General features: G+C 38.9%; 10 protein-coding genes across 10 annotated transcripts; all 10 read left to right on the top strand.

The window, feature by feature from the left end:
* Nucleotides 1-367: 367 nt before the first annotated feature.
* Nucleotides 368-1,417, top strand: LSM04_009493 (Gtr1/RagA G protein; the record flags this gene model as incomplete). The annotated part of the gene is made up of 1 exon (XM_067334018.1): nucleotides 368-1,417. The coding sequence occupies one exon, from the start codon at nucleotides 368-370 to the stop codon at nucleotides 1,415-1,417; it is 1,050 nt and encodes a 349-aa protein (XP_067186506.1).
* A 595-nt stretch (nucleotides 1,418-2,012) lies between these two features.
* On the top strand, nucleotides 2,013-4,169 carry LSM04_005931 (uncharacterized protein; the record flags this gene model as incomplete). Its single annotated transcript, XM_067334016.1, has 1 exon — nucleotides 2,013-4,169. The coding sequence occupies one exon, from the start codon at nucleotides 2,013-2,015 to the stop codon at nucleotides 4,167-4,169; it is 2,157 nt and encodes a 718-aa protein (XP_067186389.1).
* Nucleotides 4,170-5,200: 1,031 nt separating this feature from the next.
* LSM04_006650 (uncharacterized protein) lies at nucleotides 5,201-6,427 on the top strand (the record flags this gene model as incomplete). Its single annotated transcript, XM_067334015.1, has 1 exon — nucleotides 5,201-6,427. The coding sequence occupies one exon, from the start codon at nucleotides 5,201-5,203 to the stop codon at nucleotides 6,425-6,427; it is 1,227 nt and encodes a 408-aa protein (XP_067186413.1).
* Nucleotides 6,428-8,148: 1,721 nt separating this feature from the next.
* LSM04_002115 (uncharacterized protein) lies at nucleotides 8,149-8,523 on the top strand (the record flags this gene model as incomplete). The annotated part of the gene is made up of 1 exon (XM_067334014.1): nucleotides 8,149-8,523. The coding sequence occupies one exon, from the start codon at nucleotides 8,149-8,151 to the stop codon at nucleotides 8,521-8,523; it is 375 nt and encodes a 124-aa protein (XP_067186250.1).
* Nucleotides 8,524-9,310: 787 nt separating this feature from the next.
* LSM04_005443 (uncharacterized protein) lies at nucleotides 9,311-10,132 on the top strand (the record flags this gene model as incomplete). The annotated part of the gene is made up of 1 exon (XM_067334013.1): nucleotides 9,311-10,132. The coding sequence occupies one exon, from the start codon at nucleotides 9,311-9,313 to the stop codon at nucleotides 10,130-10,132; it is 822 nt and encodes a 273-aa protein (XP_067186372.1).
* Nucleotides 10,133-10,621: 489 nt separating this feature from the next.
* Nucleotides 10,622-11,002, top strand: LSM04_003512 (YABBY protein; the record flags this gene model as incomplete). The annotated part of the gene is made up of 1 exon (XM_067334012.1): nucleotides 10,622-11,002. The coding sequence occupies one exon, from the start codon at nucleotides 10,622-10,624 to the stop codon at nucleotides 11,000-11,002; it is 381 nt and encodes a 126-aa protein (XP_067186299.1).
* Nucleotides 11,003-11,564: 562 nt separating this feature from the next.
* On the top strand, nucleotides 11,565-11,972 carry LSM04_005422 (uncharacterized protein; the record flags this gene model as incomplete). The annotated part of the gene is made up of 1 exon (XM_067334011.1): nucleotides 11,565-11,972. One exon carries the CDS (start codon nucleotides 11,565-11,567, stop codon nucleotides 11,970-11,972), a length of 408 nt encoding a protein of 135 aa, XP_067186370.1.
* Nucleotides 11,973-12,566: 594 nt separating this feature from the next.
* On the top strand, nucleotides 12,567-13,079 carry LSM04_005380 (uncharacterized protein; the record flags this gene model as incomplete). The annotated part of the gene is made up of 1 exon (XM_067334010.1): nucleotides 12,567-13,079. The coding sequence occupies one exon, from the start codon at nucleotides 12,567-12,569 to the stop codon at nucleotides 13,077-13,079; it is 513 nt and encodes a 170-aa protein (XP_067186367.1).
* Nucleotides 13,080-14,418: 1,339 nt separating this feature from the next.
* On the top strand, nucleotides 14,419-15,726 carry LSM04_004582 (uncharacterized protein; the record flags this gene model as incomplete). The annotated part of the gene is made up of 1 exon (XM_067334009.1): nucleotides 14,419-15,726. One exon carries the CDS (start codon nucleotides 14,419-14,421, stop codon nucleotides 15,724-15,726), a length of 1,308 nt encoding a protein of 435 aa, XP_067186341.1.
* Nucleotides 15,727-16,058: 332 nt separating this feature from the next.
* On the top strand, nucleotides 16,059-21,122 carry LSM04_008353 (uncharacterized protein; the record flags this gene model as incomplete). The annotated part of the gene is made up of 1 exon (XM_067334008.1): nucleotides 16,059-21,122. One exon carries the CDS (start codon nucleotides 16,059-16,061, stop codon nucleotides 21,120-21,122), a length of 5,064 nt encoding a protein of 1,687 aa, XP_067186465.1.
* Nucleotides 21,123-21,342: the final 220 nt, after the last annotated feature.

Raw genomic sequence — 21,342 nt, 5'->3', positions numbered from 1 at the left:
GTTGAGAGGCGTCGGTTAAACACGTATTTACCTTGAGAGATGGGTAAGTAAGATAGTTGATGCTTGGAATTTTATTCATTCAGGGGTATCTGCTTGTGTGTTCCACGGTTTGTGTCTATATATATATATATATATATAGACAGGAATAACTTTGATTAGTTATTGGTAGTTACTGTTTAACCCTTAAAAAAAAAATGTTTGCCGATGTACCTTTTCTTTATTATTATTATTATTATTATTATTATTATTATTATTATCTTTTTTTTTGTTTTTCTTCAATTTTTTTTTCCCCCTAACCACTTTTCTTTCGGCTTTCTCTTTTTCTTTGAAGCTTATAGTCTATTGGGAGAAGTGTTTTTACTCTGCCATGTCGACGGATCTTCTCACACTACCCAAAGTCCTTCTCATGGGACTACGCAAGTCAGGAAAAAGTAGTATTCAAAAAGTTGTATTTGAAGGTATGCAACCGCATGATACGGTTGATTTACCAACAACAGTACAGGCAGGAAAAAGTACAGTACACTCTAACGATTTTGTGAATTTCGAAGTCTGGGATTTTCCTGGTCAATGCGATCCTTTTGATCCCAATAATGCTAGCTGTTATGATGCCCGTCAGCTACTTGATAACTGTGGTGCAATTGTTTTTGTGATGGATTGTCGTGATATGATTGAAGACTCACGGGCACGACTGCTGGATACGGTTTGTGCGGTTTATCAGTATAACCCAGAGCTTTCTATTGAGGTCTTTATTCATAAGGTAGATGCACTCAGTGAGGATCACCAAACAGATCTTCTTACTAGCTTACAACGTCGTGTTGATGCAGAAGCAAAACAACGATTAGAGAATACTTCACCTCTGCAATTAAACTTTAATCTCACTTCTATTTATGATCATTCAGTTTTTCAAGCTTTCTCGTTGGTTGTACAAAAGTTAACGAGAATTCAATCTCCATACATTACAGAACTTTTGCAGATGCTAAATAGTAATAGTAACGTAGACCTTTCTTACCTTTTTCTTAGTAAATCTAAAATATTTCTGGCTGTGGATGAACGAAATCGGGCAAAGTCACGTACCTATGATTTATGTAGCGATGCAATTGAAGTTATGGTGAAAATGAATCAAATTTATCATATTAACAAGGAAGATGAAAATACTGAAAAATATGGAACTACCTCAGAAGAAGAAGAACGACAACGTATGAAAAGTGTTGAAGCCGCTGTAGGTGGGGGTGCTAATACTATTATTAGACTTAGTAGCGATGATTGCATTTATGTTAAGGAACTTCCTAATTCGCTTACAGTGGTTCTTATGGCAAAAGATGAGTCTTTGCAGAATAGGACACTTATTGATCATAATATTTCCGTTTTTTATAAAGCAGCAGTTGAAATATTTTCTGCAGCAGCCAGACATCAATAGGTTTCTGGTAATGAGTGGTAGTAATCCCTTTGCTTCCACTTATGTACCCATATGCTCATATTTACACAAAGTGTGCGATAGAGAGAGAAAAAAAAATAAATTAGTTGCGTGTGTCTGTCTGCACATATTCGTATTCGTTTTTTTTTTTATTACATCTCATTGGTCAAATTCCATTATATATATATATATATATATATATATTATCGTTATTTAACACAATAGGGGGGAAAAAAAGGTTCACTTGTGATTTATGTCTAGCGGATATTATATGTCTCCACCTGCTCATTTTTTTTTTTCCCCTTTTCTTCTATATTTGTATAATAAGAAACTCCAGTCACGAAGAAGAGGGAGAGAAAGAAAGAGTCTGTGAATCGGAAAAAGTGAAGGCACAAGAAACAAAGGGGGCCAAATAAACGCAAAACAAGAGAAACGTAAATAAATAAATAAATATATATATATATATATATATATATATATTTATTTATTTATATCTATATCTACCGAAGGATAGCAAAAGCGTAGGAAATAAAGGGGAAAAAAAAGTGGAAAAAGGCGAGAACACCAACCAACCAAGGAAGAAAAAAAATAAAGAAACATGCAATCAGTCTCGACTTCTATTGGACCCTTATCTCCGTTCTTGTGGGATTCCCCGCATGCAAAGTTGGTTCCACCAGGGTTTACACCCGGTACTGTTGCGGATGCTATGCTGCACATCAGTGATTTAACTCTGCGTTTTGATGTACTGGCGAAAGCTATTGATTACTCTGTTCATCCTGTTCGACGAGCTATGGAAACTCATGCCTTGCATACACGAATGTTACATAAACGTCAGTTTGATGTAATGCGATATGGTATGGTACTGGATGAAGTGGAACGACTTGTTTTGGTGGCACTACCGCACCTTTGTGGTGATACTGGTATGAAGGTTTCTAAAGAATATTCAGCTATATTTGGTGGGGATTTTAATGAATCACCATGTGCATGGCATCCTATCTTGCCTGAATATTGTTTTATTGTTTATCAGCTACCAACGAAATCTGATAATGAAGGTTCATATCCTGTACCCCTGTTTCGTTTAGTATTTCGAAATGAAGCTTTTAACGAGAATATAAAAATGCATCTCGTGGAACAGTTTCCTCTTTTTCGTTTACGTTCTGTATATGTATCACAGTCAAAATATTACTCACTACAAAATCAACTTGAATTATATGCTAAAGCTTCAGCTTCAAGTGAGCAATTACCAGATCGTGCACTGGAAGGAACACTTGGATTATTACCTCTTCGATGGATATTTGATGCATGGTTACTGGTATTGGAAGGTATTGCACCAAGTTGGGTTATTGATAAGGGTGTTGGACCAGATATTGTTACCTTATTTCTTGCTTCACATCGTGCAGAGGGAAAATATAATGTAAAAGAAACTCTTGAGGCATATTCGGAATTTCCTGTGGATAACCGTGTACGATGCTCATACTATACATCTGGAGATCGAATGCGAAAACGTATTCAAGTTATGCGAAGATATTCTGATATGATTGGCAAATGGCGACAAGGATCATATGATGTTCCCTATTTAAGTGAGGAAATTAATGCTTCAGAACCCTCTGTGGATGTAGCAAAGTGTATTCGTATATTACTTTGTCGAAGAAAACCTGGAAATAATTACATTGAAGATGATGAAATTGCCGCTTTTATACCAGATGACAAAGAGTGTGAACCCCCTCAAGTATACAATAAATTGGCAGCAGAACGATTGCGTTTATGGGTTTTAAAAGGTTTACTCACCGCTGAACTTCACGAAGTACACTGTTTAATCCTTGAGTTTGATACAACTATGGTGGTAGCCAAATGTGTGGGACTTCTCTGGGGTGGTGATGAAGAAAGTCGCCAACGAGAAGTTATGTTTCACGTCTGCAAAATTATTGTAGAAACCGTGGAAGACTTTGTACAACACAGTGGTGTTATTTGGCAAGTTACTATTGTGGCCTCTGGTGAGGACTCCCACAAATCCGTTGAGCTTTGCCGCGATATACTGGAAGTAACACAGATGGCGAAGACTCGAGTGGAGATTGAGGAACGCCGACGCGTGGCAGCAGCGGCAGACAGAACTGAAAAGGAAGGATCTGCCACTCCATCCGATAGTGGTGTGACAGTGCAGGAGGGAGAAGAAGAAGAGGGACACAAACGAGGTGTGGAAGAAAAGAAAACAGGAAAACGTGCAGAAAAGGGGGCACTCGCCGTGCAGGCAATCAACACATCTGTGGCCGGACCATTAGCAACGAACGCCCAAACAGCTAATAACACTCCCGCCATTCCCCCATTCACCGCCACCGCACACTTATCGGAAAGTATACAAGAGGGAGCTGCCCGCTGTGGTGTGCGGATTCTCGATGCGGAGTTGTATCCGATCTTTCTCGCTCTCTCCAGCGGTGCGGAAACGGTTCCCATTCGCGATATTGTGCAGTTGATACTTGAGAAACAACTGGAGACAAGTGAAGGGTCTCACAGTAGACCCAGCAGTCAGACACGACTTTTGTGGCCACATGACCATCCCATTTGTCCTATGGATAACTGTGGTGTGCCGTATGATGAGAATACTCTAACAGACTTTGTTAAGAGCTTTCAGCGACGGCCATATCGTGCACATGCAGAGGACTTCAAGGCAACCGTGCAAGGTGCCGTGGGTGATGTACCAGAGTCTTTAAATTATGTTGAGTTTTCCATGATGATGCTTGCCATTGCACGGCAGTAAACTCTCTGCAATACATCTTTTTTGTTATATATATATATATATATATATATATATTACCTTCTCTTTTTTTTTTACTTTATCTCAAATTCCTTTTTGTTTGTTTCTAATGGCCCTTTTCCCCCTCACTCTTGTTCGATGTAAATTTTCTATCAATGGGACACTGAATACTTGGTTCTTTTTAATGATACGCTCTTAAGGAGCAAATTTGAGTTTTGATAATATACTCCTTTAAAATAAAATAAAAAGTGTACATCTCAAGCTATAGTTTCCTTTCTCTCCCTCTCTCTTGAATAAGTGTAGGAAATAATGCATTAGAAGCTTGGTAATTCTTCGTTTAAGAGCAGGCAACGTCTGTATCGTATCGCAATGATTTCTCTTTACGATACTGTATGCGCTTGCAAGATACCCTTTAAATGAAATCCCTACTCTCTTGTGTTTGTGCACGTGGACACAGCGTTTCCCTGTAACACATGATGAAAACTTTTTGTACAATCCGAATACTTGTAGTGAGCGAAACAAGCACTGTCAGTGCGTACGTATCGAGAACCTGAACATTGTTCCTGTACCCTTCTTGTATTTTATCTTTTCTCTTTTTCCTCTTGTCTTATCCACCTAATGCGCATTTGTGTGTTTTCCTTTACTTGTAACATAACGGAAACTCTCTGGATGCACTTTCCGGTGTTTTTTGTCCGGGTGTTACTCTTCATCTGTTTCCGGAGAAACAAGGACTCCAAATGGGATGAAACAATTATTGTTTTCTCCTGTTGTTTTTTTTTTTACAAACATGCGTCTGTATTTCTGTATTTGACTATTTCTTCGCTTCACCTCCAGTACGTAACGAAATTAAGATTATCACAAAGGAGGTGTGTAATGGATCTGTCTTTTTCTAGTTTCTAATGTGTTCTTTTTTATTGGCTCCTCTATAAACCTACCTTCGTTTTTTCTTTCTTATCCTTTTTTTATTGTTGTGTTGATGACATCCATCATGGTAGATTTTAATCAGGTAAGAAAAGAAGCAATAAGTGAAAAGAATGGCTACTGCTGTGGTAGAACGCCCAAGCACGGCACAGGAGCGTGTCCTGGCCTCCAACAACCCCCCACCACCGGCGAAGGTGCAGAGTGTGCCTTCACACCGTCAACGTGCGGCGGCCAACAACCGTGGCGCCGGTGTCGCCGGTTTCTTCGCCGGTAAGCCGCCGGCAGCGGCGGAGCCCGCCCAGGCGGCCCCCCGCAAGGAGTTGAAGCAGAGTCCGTCAGAGTTCCTCTCCGGCCCGAAGGAACCCGGCCACGTGAAACATGGCGTGCGTCGCTACGATGACCGCAATGTGTCTACAGTCGGCAAGGCTCTCACAGAGGAGTGGATCCTCGGCCGCGGCGAAAATGAGGAGGTGCGGCCACCCCAACCGGGTCGCCACCGCGGACCCAAGGACAACCTCGAGGGTCTCTGCTGCAACATCAAGACAGAGGAGGCGAAGCCGCGCAGGATGCGGGGCTCAGGCAATGCCCCACCACATTCCACGATGGCGCCGTACAGCGAGCCGGAACTCCCATCGCAGCCTGTTGAACCCCCACACCCATCCGGCAGACGCCGCTTTAAGACGTACTCCAGCGGCCTTTTTCTCTCCCCCCATCTGGCAAACACAGAAAACGATGATGCCGCCGGTGCCGCCGCCCAACGCCCACGCTCGCGCGCCCATCGCAACCGCGCCAATGAGTCCGTCGATGTGCTCAACCTGGGACAATACAGTCGCGAGGAGCTGCATGAGGTAGAGCGCAAGGTCGTGTTAGGCCCGCGCCAGTTTACCCCAGCCTCCATTCCACCACGTCCACGTCCGACGATTGCACGCGTGAAGACCCCTGCAAATGAGACACACGATATTTTCGGTACCGGACGCGGTGCTGACGAAACAGAGCCCGTGCACCGCAAGAACCCCGGAGTAAACGCCCCAAAACGTACCGGTGGCAGCCTCTTTGAAGCCGCACCACAGGAGAAGAGGCAGGTCAAGCCGTACCGCCGCAGCGAACTGCTAAGCTATGAGGAGTGCCGCCCAAAGCTAAAGGAGGCCCAACCAGCGAAAGAGAAGGTCAGTGAGGAAAACCAAACTGCATCAGCGAAGGGTGGTGCTGAATCACGCCAACCCCAAAGAAAAGTGGAGTCCGGTATGCTCTTCGTCTCCAAGTCCGACACCGTTGAACCACGTGGCGGACGTGGTCCAGGCATGTATGCCCCAAAGCAGGGTGTCCGAAACATCTACTAGGGGGAAAAAATATATAACATTTGGTGGAAAAGAGGAGACAGGGAGGTCTCTCAAAGAAACAACAACAACATAAAAAGAAACGAAAAAAGAACAAAAAAAAAAGAGGAAAATGAAAAAAAAAAAACGATTGAAGTAGAAGAATAAACAAAAAGAGAACAAAAAACAAGAAGAGAAACGGTGAGAAGAGAAGGAAAAAAAAAATAGGAAGAATACAGTGACGAAAATGACGTGAAAAACGACATCAAGAAAAACTAGGAAAAGAAGGATTGTAGTCAAGATGAATAATCTATAAAAAAGGAGTGGTTTTACAGAGGAAGTAAAAACACAAAAGAAAAGGTAATGAGGGTTTATTGTGGAGGCTTTTGGCTTGCGCCGGATTTCATTGTCCCAAATTGATTGTTTTCCCAGATAGTAAAGGGTGGGTGCAGGTGAGGGGAAAGATGCCACCACAAAGTAATAAATTAGAGAAGTTGAAGAGAAAAAAAATTTTTTTCTTTCATTCTTTTTTTTTTTGCATCTGCGGTTGATATTTATTTGGTTTTTTTTTTTCGGAGTGATCAGCCAAATAAGAAGGATATGAGGTTGGGGAGTATATGTATGTATGTCTCTCTATTTATGTCAGTGAAGAAGAATAAAAATCCAGAAAATATGTATGAATGGTTGCATGATAAAAGAAAAACGGGCCATTGATTATATTCATTTATCTCAGTGCATATGTTTAGAAGGCGAAGGTATATATTCTTCTTCTCTATGGGCTCTCTTACATTTCGCTTAAGAGTCTTTTTTTTTGTTCGCAGATTCGTTTTTTTTTTTTGTTTTCCCATCCCATTAATAATTTTTTTCCTTTTATTCCTTCTGCTGTAAACACTTCGACCCCTTGCTTTTTTTTCTTGTGTACGCACGATCTCATGAAGCTAAGTGTGTTGACTTCGGTTTGTTCATCTTTATTGATGTGGTTCGTCACGCTTTTCCGTTTTGTTTTGTTCCTTTTACGAACATCTCGCGCATTATGTATTGAGAGTACGTGGGTTTTTAATTGAACAGAAAAATGGGGGAATTTAGTAACTGTAAACGAAGAAAGCAAGGTAAAACAAAATGAACAAATAAGAGAAGAGACATTGAATAAAGAGGATATGAAATGACAAAAGAAGAAAAAAGGTATACAAGAAAGCAAATGAACAATTGAAAAAAAAAACTCATGAAAGAAAAAAAAATTTATGGGGAACGAATTTTGTGCTCAGATATATATCCCCTTAACCATTCCCTTTTCTTGGTGTGTGCATACCGGAAAAAAGTTTTCTCTTACACATAAGAAAGGATAAGATTGAAGAGGAAGAAAAACTATATATATATATGGGACAGCTTTGTTCATCTCCGTTTCTTTTATTTTTTGTATTATTCTCTTTTTTGTGTCTTGTTGTTTTGTATCCCTTTTTTCTTTCTTCTTGACGCTCTTGTGTATTTGAAAGGAACCAATACATGAGCTCAATAGAATTCCTGTACGACATTCATGAGCTGGAAGGGCAATGTGTTTCATATTTCTTTTAAGGATGGTACTCCTGCCAGGTTGTTTCTTCCTTGGTCGTTTTTACCGAACCCGTAACAACTTTTTTTTTGCAATATATTGTTTTTCCCATTCTTTGCTGTAGCGGGTATTCTTTTTCCTCTTACCAAGATTTATAGCACATAAATAGATATACATCTAGAAACACAAAGAAATAATGTTCCGGATTTGCCGCTCTCGTCTTGCCATTGGTGCATACAGCTTATTTATGATGGAGCAAAAGAACAATCCAGCACTTAAAGGTCTTCCCATTCCCCAACGAGGCAAAATGACGTCAAAGCTATATAAGGCACTCTCTCCCACACAACGCGCGGAGTTGGAGAAGCGTGCCAAGGCGATGCCATCTCGTCGAACAAAGCAGTCAAAGGGGAAGACTCTGGAGAAAGGGGCAGCGAAGAAGCGACGTCCACCATCTAAGTATGCCAAATTTGTGAAAGCTAATCTTCCCAAATACAGTCAGCTTCCTAATAGGGAGCGACTGTCTGCGGTGGCCAAGTTGTGGAAACAACAACAGCAGGTGAAAAAGGTTTGAAGAATATAAACCTTTGTTGTATTTTTGGCATCTCCATCATTCTTATTCTGCTTTCAAAGGGGTCTTTTATATGATTTTTTTTTGAATACAATGATGGTGAATGAGATATTGAATGCACTCACAAAGAGATACTGTCTTCCGATGCAAGAGAGCATATTTTTAGATATATCTATACATATTGAAAGAGGGGTGCAGAGAGAAAAGGGAGAGAATGTGGGTATAATGGGCAGACATAGTTGGGCTTCGTTTTTAGAATTCCCACTATTTTCTCTTTTTTTTTCATGTGCTAGTGCTTTATACAAAAACTCACCGTTTTTTTTTCTCTGAAGACTCTTTGTTTTTCTTTTTTTTTACAATGGTGTTGTCTGCTTGATGGGTGTTTTTTTTTTACATTGTGATTGCCTTCATCTCTTCTTTCTTGTAGGCTCGTTCTTTGTTGTTTTATTTTGTCTCTAGATATATTCTCTACTTTTTTTGCCTTGTTTTTGTACAGTTTTCTTTGTTTTGTTTTATTTATTATTTTTATCGCTGTTACTACTATTATCCTCTTTTCTTTCTGGCAATGCTCCTATGAGAAGAAAAGGGCCAAAGTAGAAAAAGGAAAAGAAAAGAAAAAACAACGAAAAGGAGGGGTTTACCTACCCAATAATAGAAAAGAGAGAAAAACAAAAACGACGGTCTATTTGGCCCAAAAGAAGGGAGGGAAATTTAAATAAAAAGTAATCGAATAAAAAAAAAACAAAAGCTGACCCTCTTTGAGTTGTGAATCTATATTCTGTGATCAAAAATGCTTCATATCACAATACCGCTCTGCAATGCCAGGAAATTGGCGTTGCGGTTGTTCCGTGAGGAGCAGCGGCATAACTCCAACCTGGACGGCCTCTCCGCCGTGCAGAAGAGTAAAGTCATAAAGAAAATGTTCCGGCAGCTCGCGGCGGGTGATATGGACGCCCTCAAGCGGAGGGCCGCCGCGTGGGAGGCGAAGCGGTTGGGCCACATTGTCCCCACAGAACCCAAACGTCGACGGGAAGTCACACCGTATGAACTCTTCTTTAAAGAACAGCAGTCGAATCCTTCGATTGCGTCTATTCATTCGCCCAGTGTGCGGGAGCGGAAACTCTTCGCCATCTTTAATTCTCTACCGGTGGCGACAAGAGAAGCACTAGAGCAACGGGCACGGGAGCTCTCCGAGCGGGAGGATGCGATTAGTGGTGGTGGGACGCTTGCTGTTGCCATGAAATCCCCACTTTCTTTAAAGAAAACAACAAAAGCAAAGAAGAAGAGTAAGAAGCAGAAGAAGAAAAAGCTACCATCTAGCAAACAGGTTAAGGGTTCGTCCAAGGTAAAAGCGAAAAGTAAGGGTGCGACTACTAAAAAGAATTCCATTAAAAAAAAGAAGTATGATTCTGAAAAGAAAAAGACTTCAAAAAAACAATCTCCTTCACCCTATGCTGTGTTTGTGAAGGAACAGATGCCCCAAGTAAAACATCTTCCAACTACAGAAAGGATGAAGGTTATTGCTCAAAAGTGGAAGTCCATGAAGGAGAATGTAACAAAAGTTGAAGAAACACCTGTAAATACTGTAGTTGCTGAAAAACAAGAAAAATAATACTACTGATATTTTTGTTTCCCAACCCCTTCCTTTCCCCACCTTCCCTGCCTCCTTTTTTTAGTTATTCGAGGCAATTTATGATCCATATAAACTACAACAACGACATACTCATTTTTATGAAGGTTTATTGCCTGTCTACGTTAAATTTAGCGTTTTTGTAGTGTACCACGTAAAACATTAGATTAGAGGTTATTGTTACTTCTATTCTTTAGGGATTACGTTTTATGCAGCTTTTTCATCGTTCCATATGGAATGCTTATACCATAGACTCTGCCATATATATATATATATATATATATATACTTTACTTTCTATTCACGCCTTCTACCTTTACTGTGCTATATTGATTGATGTAATTACTAAAAGAGATCTAGAATGTTGTGATAACCATTTCTTTAATTTTATTTTTCTCTCCCATCCTTCATTATTCTTCCTTATGTTTAGTAAAGCTAAACTTTCACCCGCATCCAGAAACACAACGAAATAATGTTCCGGATTTGCCGCTCTCGTCTTGCCATTGGTGCATACAGCTTATTTATGATGGAGCAAAAGAACAATCCAGCACTTAAAGGTCTTCCTATTGCTCAACGAGGAAAGGTCACATCGAAGCTATATAAGGCACTCTCTCCTTCAGAACGTGCGGAGTTGGAGAAGCGTGCCAAGGCGATGCCATCTCGTCGAACAAAGCAGACAAAGACAAAGACGAAAAGTGTAGAGAAAGCTGCAGAGAAGAAGCGACGTCCACCATCTAAGTATGCCCAATTTGTGAAAGTTAACCTTCCCAAATACAGTCAGCTTCCTCATAGGGAGCGGCTTTCTGCGGTGGCCAAGTTGTGGAAACAACAACAACAGCAGGTGAAGAAGTAAGAACACGTATTGAGTAAAAATTTTTTTTATAGATCGATCCAAGCCAAATGAACCGAACGGAAACAGGACACTAATGGAAATTTAGAGTGAAGATAGAGTGAGAACAAGAAAGAATGAGAAAAAAAGAAGAAAAAAACGTTATCCATGGATAAACACGAATGCGCTATAATGATACCCTTAACATTCTCCAGGAAAGGAAGAGGGTCATTTTTTTTTTTTTTTTTTCGTACTGAGGCATTCCTCAGTTGCGAAAAAATATTCTGCGGATATGTTTGCTAACCATTGCGTTGCGTTGTGTTTTTTTTTTTTTTTTTAGTTTCCATGTGGAATGGTCCCAACATAGATTCTGATAACCTATATATATATATATATATATAACTTTACTTTCTATTCACGCCTTCTACCTTTACTGTGCTATATTGATTGATGTAATTACTAAAAGAGATCTAGAATGTTGTGATAACCATTTCTTTAATTTTATTTTTCTCTCCCATCCTTCATTATTCTTCCTTATGTTTAGTAAAGCTAAACTTTCACCCGCATCCAGAAACACAACGAAATAATGTTCCGGATTTGCCGCTCTCGTCTTGCCATTGGTGCATACAGCTTATTTATGATGGAGCAAAAGAACAATCCAGCACTTAAAGGTCTCCCTATTGCTCAACGAGGAAAGGTCACATCGAAGCTATATAAGGCACTCTCTCCTTCAGAACGTGCGGAGTTGGAGAAGCGTGCCAAGGCGATGCCATCTCGTCGAACAAAGCAGTCAAAGGGGAAGACTCTGGAGAAAGGGGCAGCGAAGAAGCGACGTCCACCATCTAAGTATGCCAAATTTGTGAAAGATAATATGGCAAAGTTCCGTCACCTTCCTCAGAAGGAGCGACTGTCTGCGGTGGCCAAGTTGTGGAAACAACAAAAACTGCAGCAACAACCGCATCCTGAGTGTCAGGTTCCGCCGCAAGGAAAGTAAGATGTTCATAGAGAGATCCTTTTTATGATCTATGATTCTCTTTTGTCTTTATATATATATTTTTTTCGAATTAGATAGGGTGTGACGATGACGTTTAGAGACCTTTTACATTAAAAAGTGTACCCTCACAAAAGTAGATGCCAAACAAAATCTGGCTTGATATTATATATGATTATTTATTTTTTTTTTTTTTTGAAATGTTTCAAGTATTTGTATTCTTTGGTCATTTCTTTCGTAATGGACCGATGTCTGGAGTAGTGGTCGATTTTTCATGTACGCCATCAGGACAAGTTGTGATGTGTTTTTTATTTTTATGTTTCGTTTTACTCCTTTTTCCCCCGTGTTTGTAATTGTAATCGTCCACCCAAGGTTACGATGAGAAGAGACATTTCTGTGAGTCAATTGATTCACCTTCTTCTTCTTTGTGGATGTGTGGTACATCTATTGCCTTTCCCTATTACCTCCTCAAACCCTATGTCATTACCTTTCTACCTTTCTCTCCCTCTCTCTCCGTCTCCCTAATATGTATACACACATACCCATCTTTAAGAAAGGAAGAAAGAAGCGAAAAAACAAACAATCCGATTCGAAGAAATGATGAGACTTACACGTGTGTTTGCGGTTGCGGCTCGCCGCGCCCCCGTCCGCCCCGTCGACCGTCCGCCGCTGATGACGAATGTTTTTCCCGCCGCCGTGAAGACGCTGAAGAGTGTGAAGACGGCAAAGGCCGTCAAAAAGACCGCAAGGCCGCAGGCCGCCAACACATACGCCCGATTTTACGCCGCCCTCTGCGCCGGCGGGGCGGTCCGCGGCCGCGACGGCATGCGAACGGCGGGGAAACTCTGGCGGGCCACGTGGAAGGTGAAGGGCCTCAAGAATCGCGTCGCCGCTGCGCTGAAGCTCTCCAAACACAAGGGCGTGAAGGCGGCGAAGCCAAAGAAGAGTGGTAAGAAGTTGGCCAAGAAACACGTGAAGAAGGTAAAGAAGGTAAAGGCGGCAAAGTCCAAGGCGGCACTTCGCAAGGCTGTGAAGAAGGCGACAAAGAAGAAGGCCGCGAAGAGGCACGTGAAGAAGGTCAACGTAAGTATTCCACCTGTTTTCCATTAAATGTCAAACATGGGTTTGTTTGAAAAGGTTGGAGAGGGGAAAGGAAAAAAAAAAAAGAACGAAGAAAAGTAGACGATCGTCTATACGTTCATATAGAGTAAGAAAAGAGTAGTGAGTGGAGAGATGAGACAGAAGAAGGAAAAGCAGAAAAGATTATTTTGAACCAGAAAAAAGAAAATAATGATGCCAAGATTGAACTAGATTGACGTCAGGAAAAAAGAAAAAAAGAGCCGAACAAGAGAAGGGTCGTAGTGCACAGAGTAAGAGGAAAAAACGAGAAATAAATAGAGGATCAAGTCATGAGCTAGAAATAGTAGTGGGTAAAAAAAAAAGAAGAGATACACCACAGGTTTTGTAATAAACTACATAATTTTTTTTTTGTTTACTACTGAAGAGGCATGAAACGAAAGATAAGAAGAAATAATGCTTGCCGGTTTTCTTTTCATTTACTCTCTTAATTTGTTTTTTTTTTTCTTGTGTTTGCTCTAGATTTCTCTTTGTGCACCTCGCACTCGGTTTTTTTTGTTTCTTTGACATCACCATAAGCATCATTTTTTTTTTTTGGTTTTTTTTTGTTTTTTGTTTTTAGTACTTTGTACTGTGTCTCATCTTTCTTTCTCGCTTCTTTTCCTTTTTGATGTCCATTGCTTATCTGCGTGGCCTCTTTTTTATTATTATTTTTGTCTGTATGTGGCGTTGTACTTTTATTTTTACACTGGTTTTACCCTATGGTGTTCAGTAAAAAAAAAAACACGAAGAGAGATGTTAACTCCTACTTTTTTTCTTTTTCTTTTTTCTTCCTATTTACTTTCATATTAACGTTTGCTCACGACAAGGATCCTGATCTTGGGGTTCAGACATTTATGCATTCTGGGATCTAATTGCGTATGTGTGGGTGCCTTGTCCTGTGGCGGTGTGTTAGCTCAGCATATTTTTGTAATAAAACAAAAAAAAGGAGAAAAAAAAGAAAAAAGAAACAAACGGGGGTTTTTTCAGCTTGGTGTCTTAGGAAAGCCATATAAATCTGGGATGGAGGAAAAAAAAAAAATGAAAAAAAAAACCCGAAAGAAAAAAAACCTTTTCGAACGGGATGATTACCAATCATAATGTAAGAGAAGGAACACAAAGAAAAGAAAAAGCGAAGCAAACAAATTACATGAATTACTTTATCATTATTATTATTATTATTATTATTATTTTGTTATCTCTCTCTACTTGTATATTTTTATGAAAAAATTATTTAGTTACCCATTATATACATATATATATGTTTATATTTAAAATAATATCTCGTGTTTTCTTCTCTTTTTTTTTTCGTTCATCAGTGACAAGAGGTGCTATGTCACCAAAAACAAGTAAAATAGCCTCTGTGGCCAAAACTAAAAGAGCTACTACGAAAAATCGCTCTAATTCTTCTACCGTTACCAATATTAGAGGTTCGAAGGGAACAGTACCAACACGTATTGTTTCCTTGCTTGACGCCTCTCCAGTCAGTGAGTTGTTAAATGATGTTGTTAAACCAGTTCCCACAACCCGCAATAACAATATAAATTCTTACGAACGTCTATCTACTATTGTTCATGGTATTTTTCTTGTTACGATGGTTAAAATGGCGCAACTTGGAGTATTTCATTCTGAACTTAATATTACCACAGTTGTAGATGATCGTTGGTTAGGAGGTCTTGTGCGGTACTGTGGCTTTACTGTCACGTTGCCTGATATTATAGAGTGTGGTGCCGCATTTAGTGACTGGCTGAAAGTCACTGTAAGTGTGAGTCCAAATAGTGTACGTCAAAAGAATGGGAATGAGATAATAGAAGAGATTACTCCGGCTAATAACACGGAGTCGCCAACAAACGTTAAAGTTAAACTGAAACTCATTCGCGAAGGTGTACCGACTATTTCAGAGTCTAGGGAATTTCTGGCGGGGCGATGGGAAAACTCTCAAGATTGGAAGAATGATGTCTCTTTACTTTTGCACGGCACAGTCCACCCCACAGTATCAGGAAGTACTGAAATGAAAAAAGATCTACCGGTGGGTAATATGGAGTCTATGAAAAAGACAACTTCCACTAATATAAATAATTATGAAGATGAGGATGTTGCGGATGATGAAGAGTTACTGGCACAACTTTCGGAAGAACTTCGTGCGTCTCTTTCCAAAGAAAAGTTACGTTCGGTACTGAATCAGATGCGAAGAGATGCACTGGGATTAGATGCGAAGGAACAAGAGGAGATCAGTAAGCGACAACGAAGGGAACGTCTTTTGTCAACATATGATTTAGTGAGAAGTGTACTTGGTGAGACGCGTTCGTTATGTAATATGGGAGTTTTGATAAAGCAAATGATGGCACAGAACCGCTTTGATGAGGATATGGAAAAACTTCTTCAACAACTGGCTTCTCTTGTGAAATACAATGAAAGTGGTATCACCGTATATGCTTTAGACGAGGAACAAACGCAAGAGCAGGAAGGAAAAAAAGAAAACGGAGTAAATAAAGAGATGAATGGGGCAACAACATCACTCAAGATAAGGAATGTAGATTTAGTGCATTGCACTCTACGTGATTTAGATTCTGTATTGCTTCGTTTAGATCGTCAACAGGCATCGAGAGCGGAGTTGCATCTTGCATTGCAACGTGAGTGAATCATTTGTTTATGGTAAATTGATGAAAAAGTACTAGTAATATACATATAATATTCATATACATATCTTATAAATGGTAAAGGTGTACTAAATTAAGGTAAAACTACTCATATATACGTATATATGGCTCTCTGTTCAAAAAAAGGAAGTTTCATCTCTACGTCACATTCTCTCTTCTCCATTTTTCTTTTTCCTTTTTTTTTGAATTATTATACATATGAACTATTTACCAAAACACAGTTCTTTTGGGTGTGTTTTTTCCGGGGAGGAAGGGGGAGGGAGGGAAAAAGTGGATAAACCACTAAACAAGGAATTAAAAAAGAAAAGAAGTCATGATGCTTCTAAGCCGTACTGTTCTACGTTTATCGGGGAATAAAATTCCTTTTCTATTGTGTGGTTCACGTTTTGCTCCAATCATGCTTCGCACAGGGCAAACACAAACAAATAGCAATTTTAGAAAAGATTTTTTAGATGTTTCTACGGCTTTCCATACATTTTGTAATACATCTACGTCTAACATGAATAACACTCCTGATAAGAAACAAAAGAGAGAAACTTTTGATGCAATTGTTCGTTGGTGTGGTGCGCATCAACAAACAGCTATGGGAATATTATCCGAGCGAGAAATATCAAATGCATTGAAGAGTGATATTCAATATGAACCCTCATTAGAAGTTGATGAAATCGTATTACAGTGGCTTCAAGAATCCTGTAATTCCCTTACATGTGGTCAATCTCTCCTTGTGTGTAGTTTTGTATGTGAAGTACTTCTCTGTCGATTAGAAAGTGCTGAGAGGATTTTAGAAACAGGGAGAGAAGAGGAGTATTCTTTGCGAAAACAAGTTGAGATGCTTACAAACAGAATAGCGGCACTACTTCATCGTGCTAATTCAAGTGATAAATTAGAATCACAACCTCTTTCTATTCTTATGAGTTGTGTTTATGGTGTACATCGTCTTTCCTGCTCTAATAGTCATCTTATTGGTGAAACTGAAAAGATATTACTAAAGATACCAACAGCTTTTATATTTGCTGTATTACACCAATTAAGGGGAGATGCTTTGGTAAAACTTTTTCAGTTAGATAGTGAAGCAGCTGTTGGTGTTTGTTTGTCGTTTTTGTTAATTGCAGATGAAGAGCGACGTCAGACGTTTTTATCAGGAAATGATAGTGGACTTGTAAACACGGTACTACGTCGTCTTTCACGATATACTTCCCCAATAACAAAACAAGTAATTGAGTTATATGACGAAGAACAAGAAGTAGCATCAAGTTGTACAAATGATACATCTTTACTGTTGTGTGGTGTAAAAGGAGGAATTTCTGCTTCTCCTTCCATGTCAGAGTGTGCGATTATTCTACAGAATATAGCCTTTACTTCTGCGGTGTATCGATTAGAGTTACTTTCATATTTATTATGTGTACGAAAGAAACCTAATGAGTATTCTGAGGAAGATATACGTTTAATTCCTAGTGTGCTTCAGACAATTTCAAATATTCGCTCTAAGGAGTCGCATAAATTACGAAAAATGATTATTACGCAAGTTCCACTTCCCATAAATGATCCTGTATCAGTAGCACAACTTTTTAGTTTTAGTGATAGTATTAAAGCACGTTTTCTCGCTTATTTAAATACTGTCACCATTGACTCTCTCACACCAGCCGATGCTTTACAGGTGATACGATGGTCTGGAGTGCATCTTAATAGTGAAACACTTCAGCGTTTTATCGTAGTAGCTCTTCCAGAATTTAAATCCGTTTCGGAATTATCATCATCATCATCAATTTCAACAACAACATCAACATTACCTGTGAAGATGGTGTTTAATAATACGATTGAATGTATCTTGTGGACACTCTTTAATAGAATGACAGAACCGAGTCTTATTCATGAAAAAGAGATTACCCAGAAGTATATCTCACAAATGATTAGCAGCATTGATTGGAGTATAACGGATACACCCAAATCTGCCAAGTTAGCATTAAGACGTCTCTTATTATTAACAAGGTTATCATCATTTGGGTTTCATTTAAATGTTTCAGATACTGCTATGGAATTAATTGAAAAAGCATTAGACCTTGATTCAGGTAGTAGTATGACCAATACTCTTCAAAGTGTAACTGAAGCTTTAGGATTAGTTCCAGAAACTGCAAAGCGTAAAAAGATTGTAGAGAGTATGTTAAATTATAGTGGTACTAGAACATCATCTTCTATGATACGTTTTATGGCCTTTTTAGCTCCATTAGCAATGGAATATGGTGTTTACAATTCTGAGTTAGTTCCACAATTTTTAAAATTACAAACACTTAATCCATTTAGACTTCGTCATGGATCTATTGAAAGTGTTAGTAAAGATACAGATACATTTACACGATTTATTGTAAATTCAATAGATTATCTCTTATCAACGGCAGAATGGCGTACTTCTACAGATCGTATTCGAGTAGTTATGACGACATGGATTCAAGATTATCTTCACTATGTGATGAGTATATCACGAAAGCAAAAGGCCCTTCTAATTACTACACAAGGAGAAGGTGTTAATCATACATCCACTCCTAATGAAAATAGTAATAATAATAATAATAATAATAATAATAATAATAATAATAACGATTGTTCAACACCTTTATTAGTGGGACCAAGTCATGAGCAGCTGGAACGTGTGTTTCTTTGTATGTTACGTGCTGGTGTGAAAATACCGGATTCTTTTGGTTCGGAATTATCCGCACGTGTATTTCAAATTGAGAAGGAAGGCGCACACGCCGATGGAACTGGTTGTAAAACACATTTTCCTCTTCCAGGGCACTTTATATTTTGTTGTAAACTTGATATTGCTATTGAATCTCCATTATCTATAGAACTTTTAGAGTATCTTCTTATTGCGTGTGATTGTCGTATTCTTCATATTGTTATTATTGAATTTCTTGTACATGGTGGATCTGCAGCGCATGAGAGTAGTGTAGTATTATTATTAGCCAATTTACGTATGGTGAGTCATGCCCTTGAGTTGTTTCTCCGTCGTATTGTTGAATTGGGTGATGATAATGGTTATCACATTTTTAAACCTTCATCTGTTTCATCCGTTGTGGCAAATACTGTACGCTTTGTTGTAACGTATATAACTAAAAAGGAACGAAATCAACGCCTATTACAACGTTTAAACAGTTTAAATAAAAAAGAAAAAATAATAGAAGAAAATGGAAAAGGAGATGTAGAGAGTAATGATGATATACTTATTAAAGAACGAGCTCGTGTAGAAGATTTTATAACACGTTTAATTGGGTATCTCTCCGCCGCACATACAAAAGATATAGGATTACTTTTAATGGATAAATTAACGCTTTTAGCTCCTAGTTCTGCAGATTTTCTCATGCTACGTTTACGAAATCAACTTGAAGAGTTTACTCAGGTGGAACTCTTTTATTTAGCAAGAAAGTATCCTCAAGCTGAGCAATTGGTCATCAAAGAACTTCAGAAACATGATATTGCTCTTACCGTAGATCTTAGTGATCATGTGCGTGTGGCGAAAAATCTTCCAATGTCAATTAACGTGATGGTTATTGAAGCACATTTACCGAAACTTACTTTTCAATGGTGTACCCGACTTTTATCCACTCTTTCTGTTCGACAAGGATCTATTCCTACACAGTTACTAATATCGATGTTGCAGAAACTTGAAGAAGAAGTGGCAGGGGTAACTGTTATGGACCGCAATGTGGCACTTGTTGTATTACAAAAATATTTACAAAAAGATCCGGGAGAAGTGGATAGTAATAGTGACAATTATGAGGATAACAACAGTAATAATGGTGAAATTCGGGAGCAACAACAACGTCTTATTCAGCGTTGTTGTGATAAACTCCTGGTATTGGATGATATTAAGTCACTGGATTCCCTCACAGAGTTTCTCTCATCTTTTCCAGATGTACTGCGTAGTTCAGTTGGAGTATCTCTAACAGAACGAGTTGTGAGTGTTGTGCTCCCACCACTTCAATCAAATCTTGAACATCTTCTCACACTTTGTCGACTAATGCAGAAACATAAATTGTTGAATGATATGGTGCGATTGGCAGTCACCGAAAGTTTCTTTGAAACAATATTACGAAAGGAAGTTGAGGAAGGTGATAATAATAATAATAATAATAATAAGAAAAATGAGAATGGAACAGGTGATTCTGTAGATGAAACATCCTCCTCTTCATCTGTGGTATATTCATTGAGTAATGTACTTGCACTGGCTATGCTACTAGCCGAGGAGTCTAATGTGTCAACAGTTTTGTGTAGTGGTCATAATAATAATAATAATAATAATAATTCTGTTGTTGGCGTTGCTTCTATGGGAATTTCTCGAGAATTTAACATTACTAGTCGTGTACTGCGTTCCATGAAAAATCGATACTCCTCTGTGCAAGATCGTTTATTAATATTAAATACAATTGTAGAGCAAAAAGAAGCTATTGGAGGTATAAGCATGTCTAATCTAACTATTCACGAAATATGTGAAGAATTAATTCGAGATTGTGAAAAAATGACTTCTAGTGAGTTTTCAAGATTTCTACAGTGTATAAGTCGTCTAAAGTATTGGCATGCTGTAAAAACACATAAACCTAATTTTGTAGATGTTTTTCAATCAGCATGTAAAAAAGCAGATGCCCATAGTCGTTGTGTACTTTTTAAAGCCATTTCCTCAGAAATTGAATTATTTCGTGGTTATGAATCTTTTACGATTCCTTTGTTAGCAGAAGTGGTTGATGTTATGTCAAAGGAAAATCTCGAAATGGTGTTATCTGCTATACTTGGATTACCACTCACAGAAGCATTGGAATCTTTGATTGATGCCATTGGTACTCGTGTACTCTCTATGGTAAATCAATGTAGACGTAGTACTTTAATACGTATGCTACAATGTCATGCTACTTTTGGTCTACAAGATGATGCACTCGTTTTACGTTTACTTTCCGCTTTAGAAGAACAGTGCGGTCGTGATGCACGACTTGAAATAACACAAGCACTTACTCTTCTTCAAGCCGTAGTTGATTTAGATGTTCCTATTCCCTCTAAACTAGCCGTTACCTGTTTTAATTGGCTTGAACATCATATGGATAGTATGACAATGTCCCAAATTGGGCATGCTGCCCGTCTGGCTGTTGCAGTAGAAATGGGTTATACGGCATCTGTTCATGCTTTAGTAATGCGTGCACTAGAGCAACGTGATGCTATTCGAAGTAATGCAACATTTCGTAAATCTGTAGAACTGTTGTGTGATGAGTTTAGTGTGGAAACACCTTGGCCTTTGAAGGCTACTCTGATGCGAAGACGTTATCAATCGGAGAGATTGAAAGCGTATGTTGAGAAGAAAAGGACGATAACAATGACAGAAACTTTAACATAACTCTCATTTTCTATTTGCTTTGGAACAATGGTTGGTGTGTTTTTTTGTTTGTTTGTTTGGTTGTGGTTTTATTGTATCAAGATTATATGTGATGCCTAAAGCACAATGTGGTTTAACCCTATGAGAGGTGGAAAGGAATTACAAAAAAAAAAAAAGAGGTTTTGCTTTTCCTTTCCCCCCTCTTCTCCCACTTCACCTCTCAAATATCCCCATTATTCGT

This window comes from Trypanosoma melophagium, assembly GCF_022059095.1.
Source record: "Trypanosoma melophagium isolate St. Kilda chromosome Unknown ctg7segment1, whole genome shotgun sequence".
NCBI lineage: Eukaryota > Euglenozoa > Kinetoplastea > Trypanosomatida > Trypanosomatidae > Trypanosoma > Trypanosoma melophagium.
The sequence above is the reverse complement of the archived record's forward strand: the minus strand, read 5'-3'. Positions and strand labels throughout refer to the sequence as shown.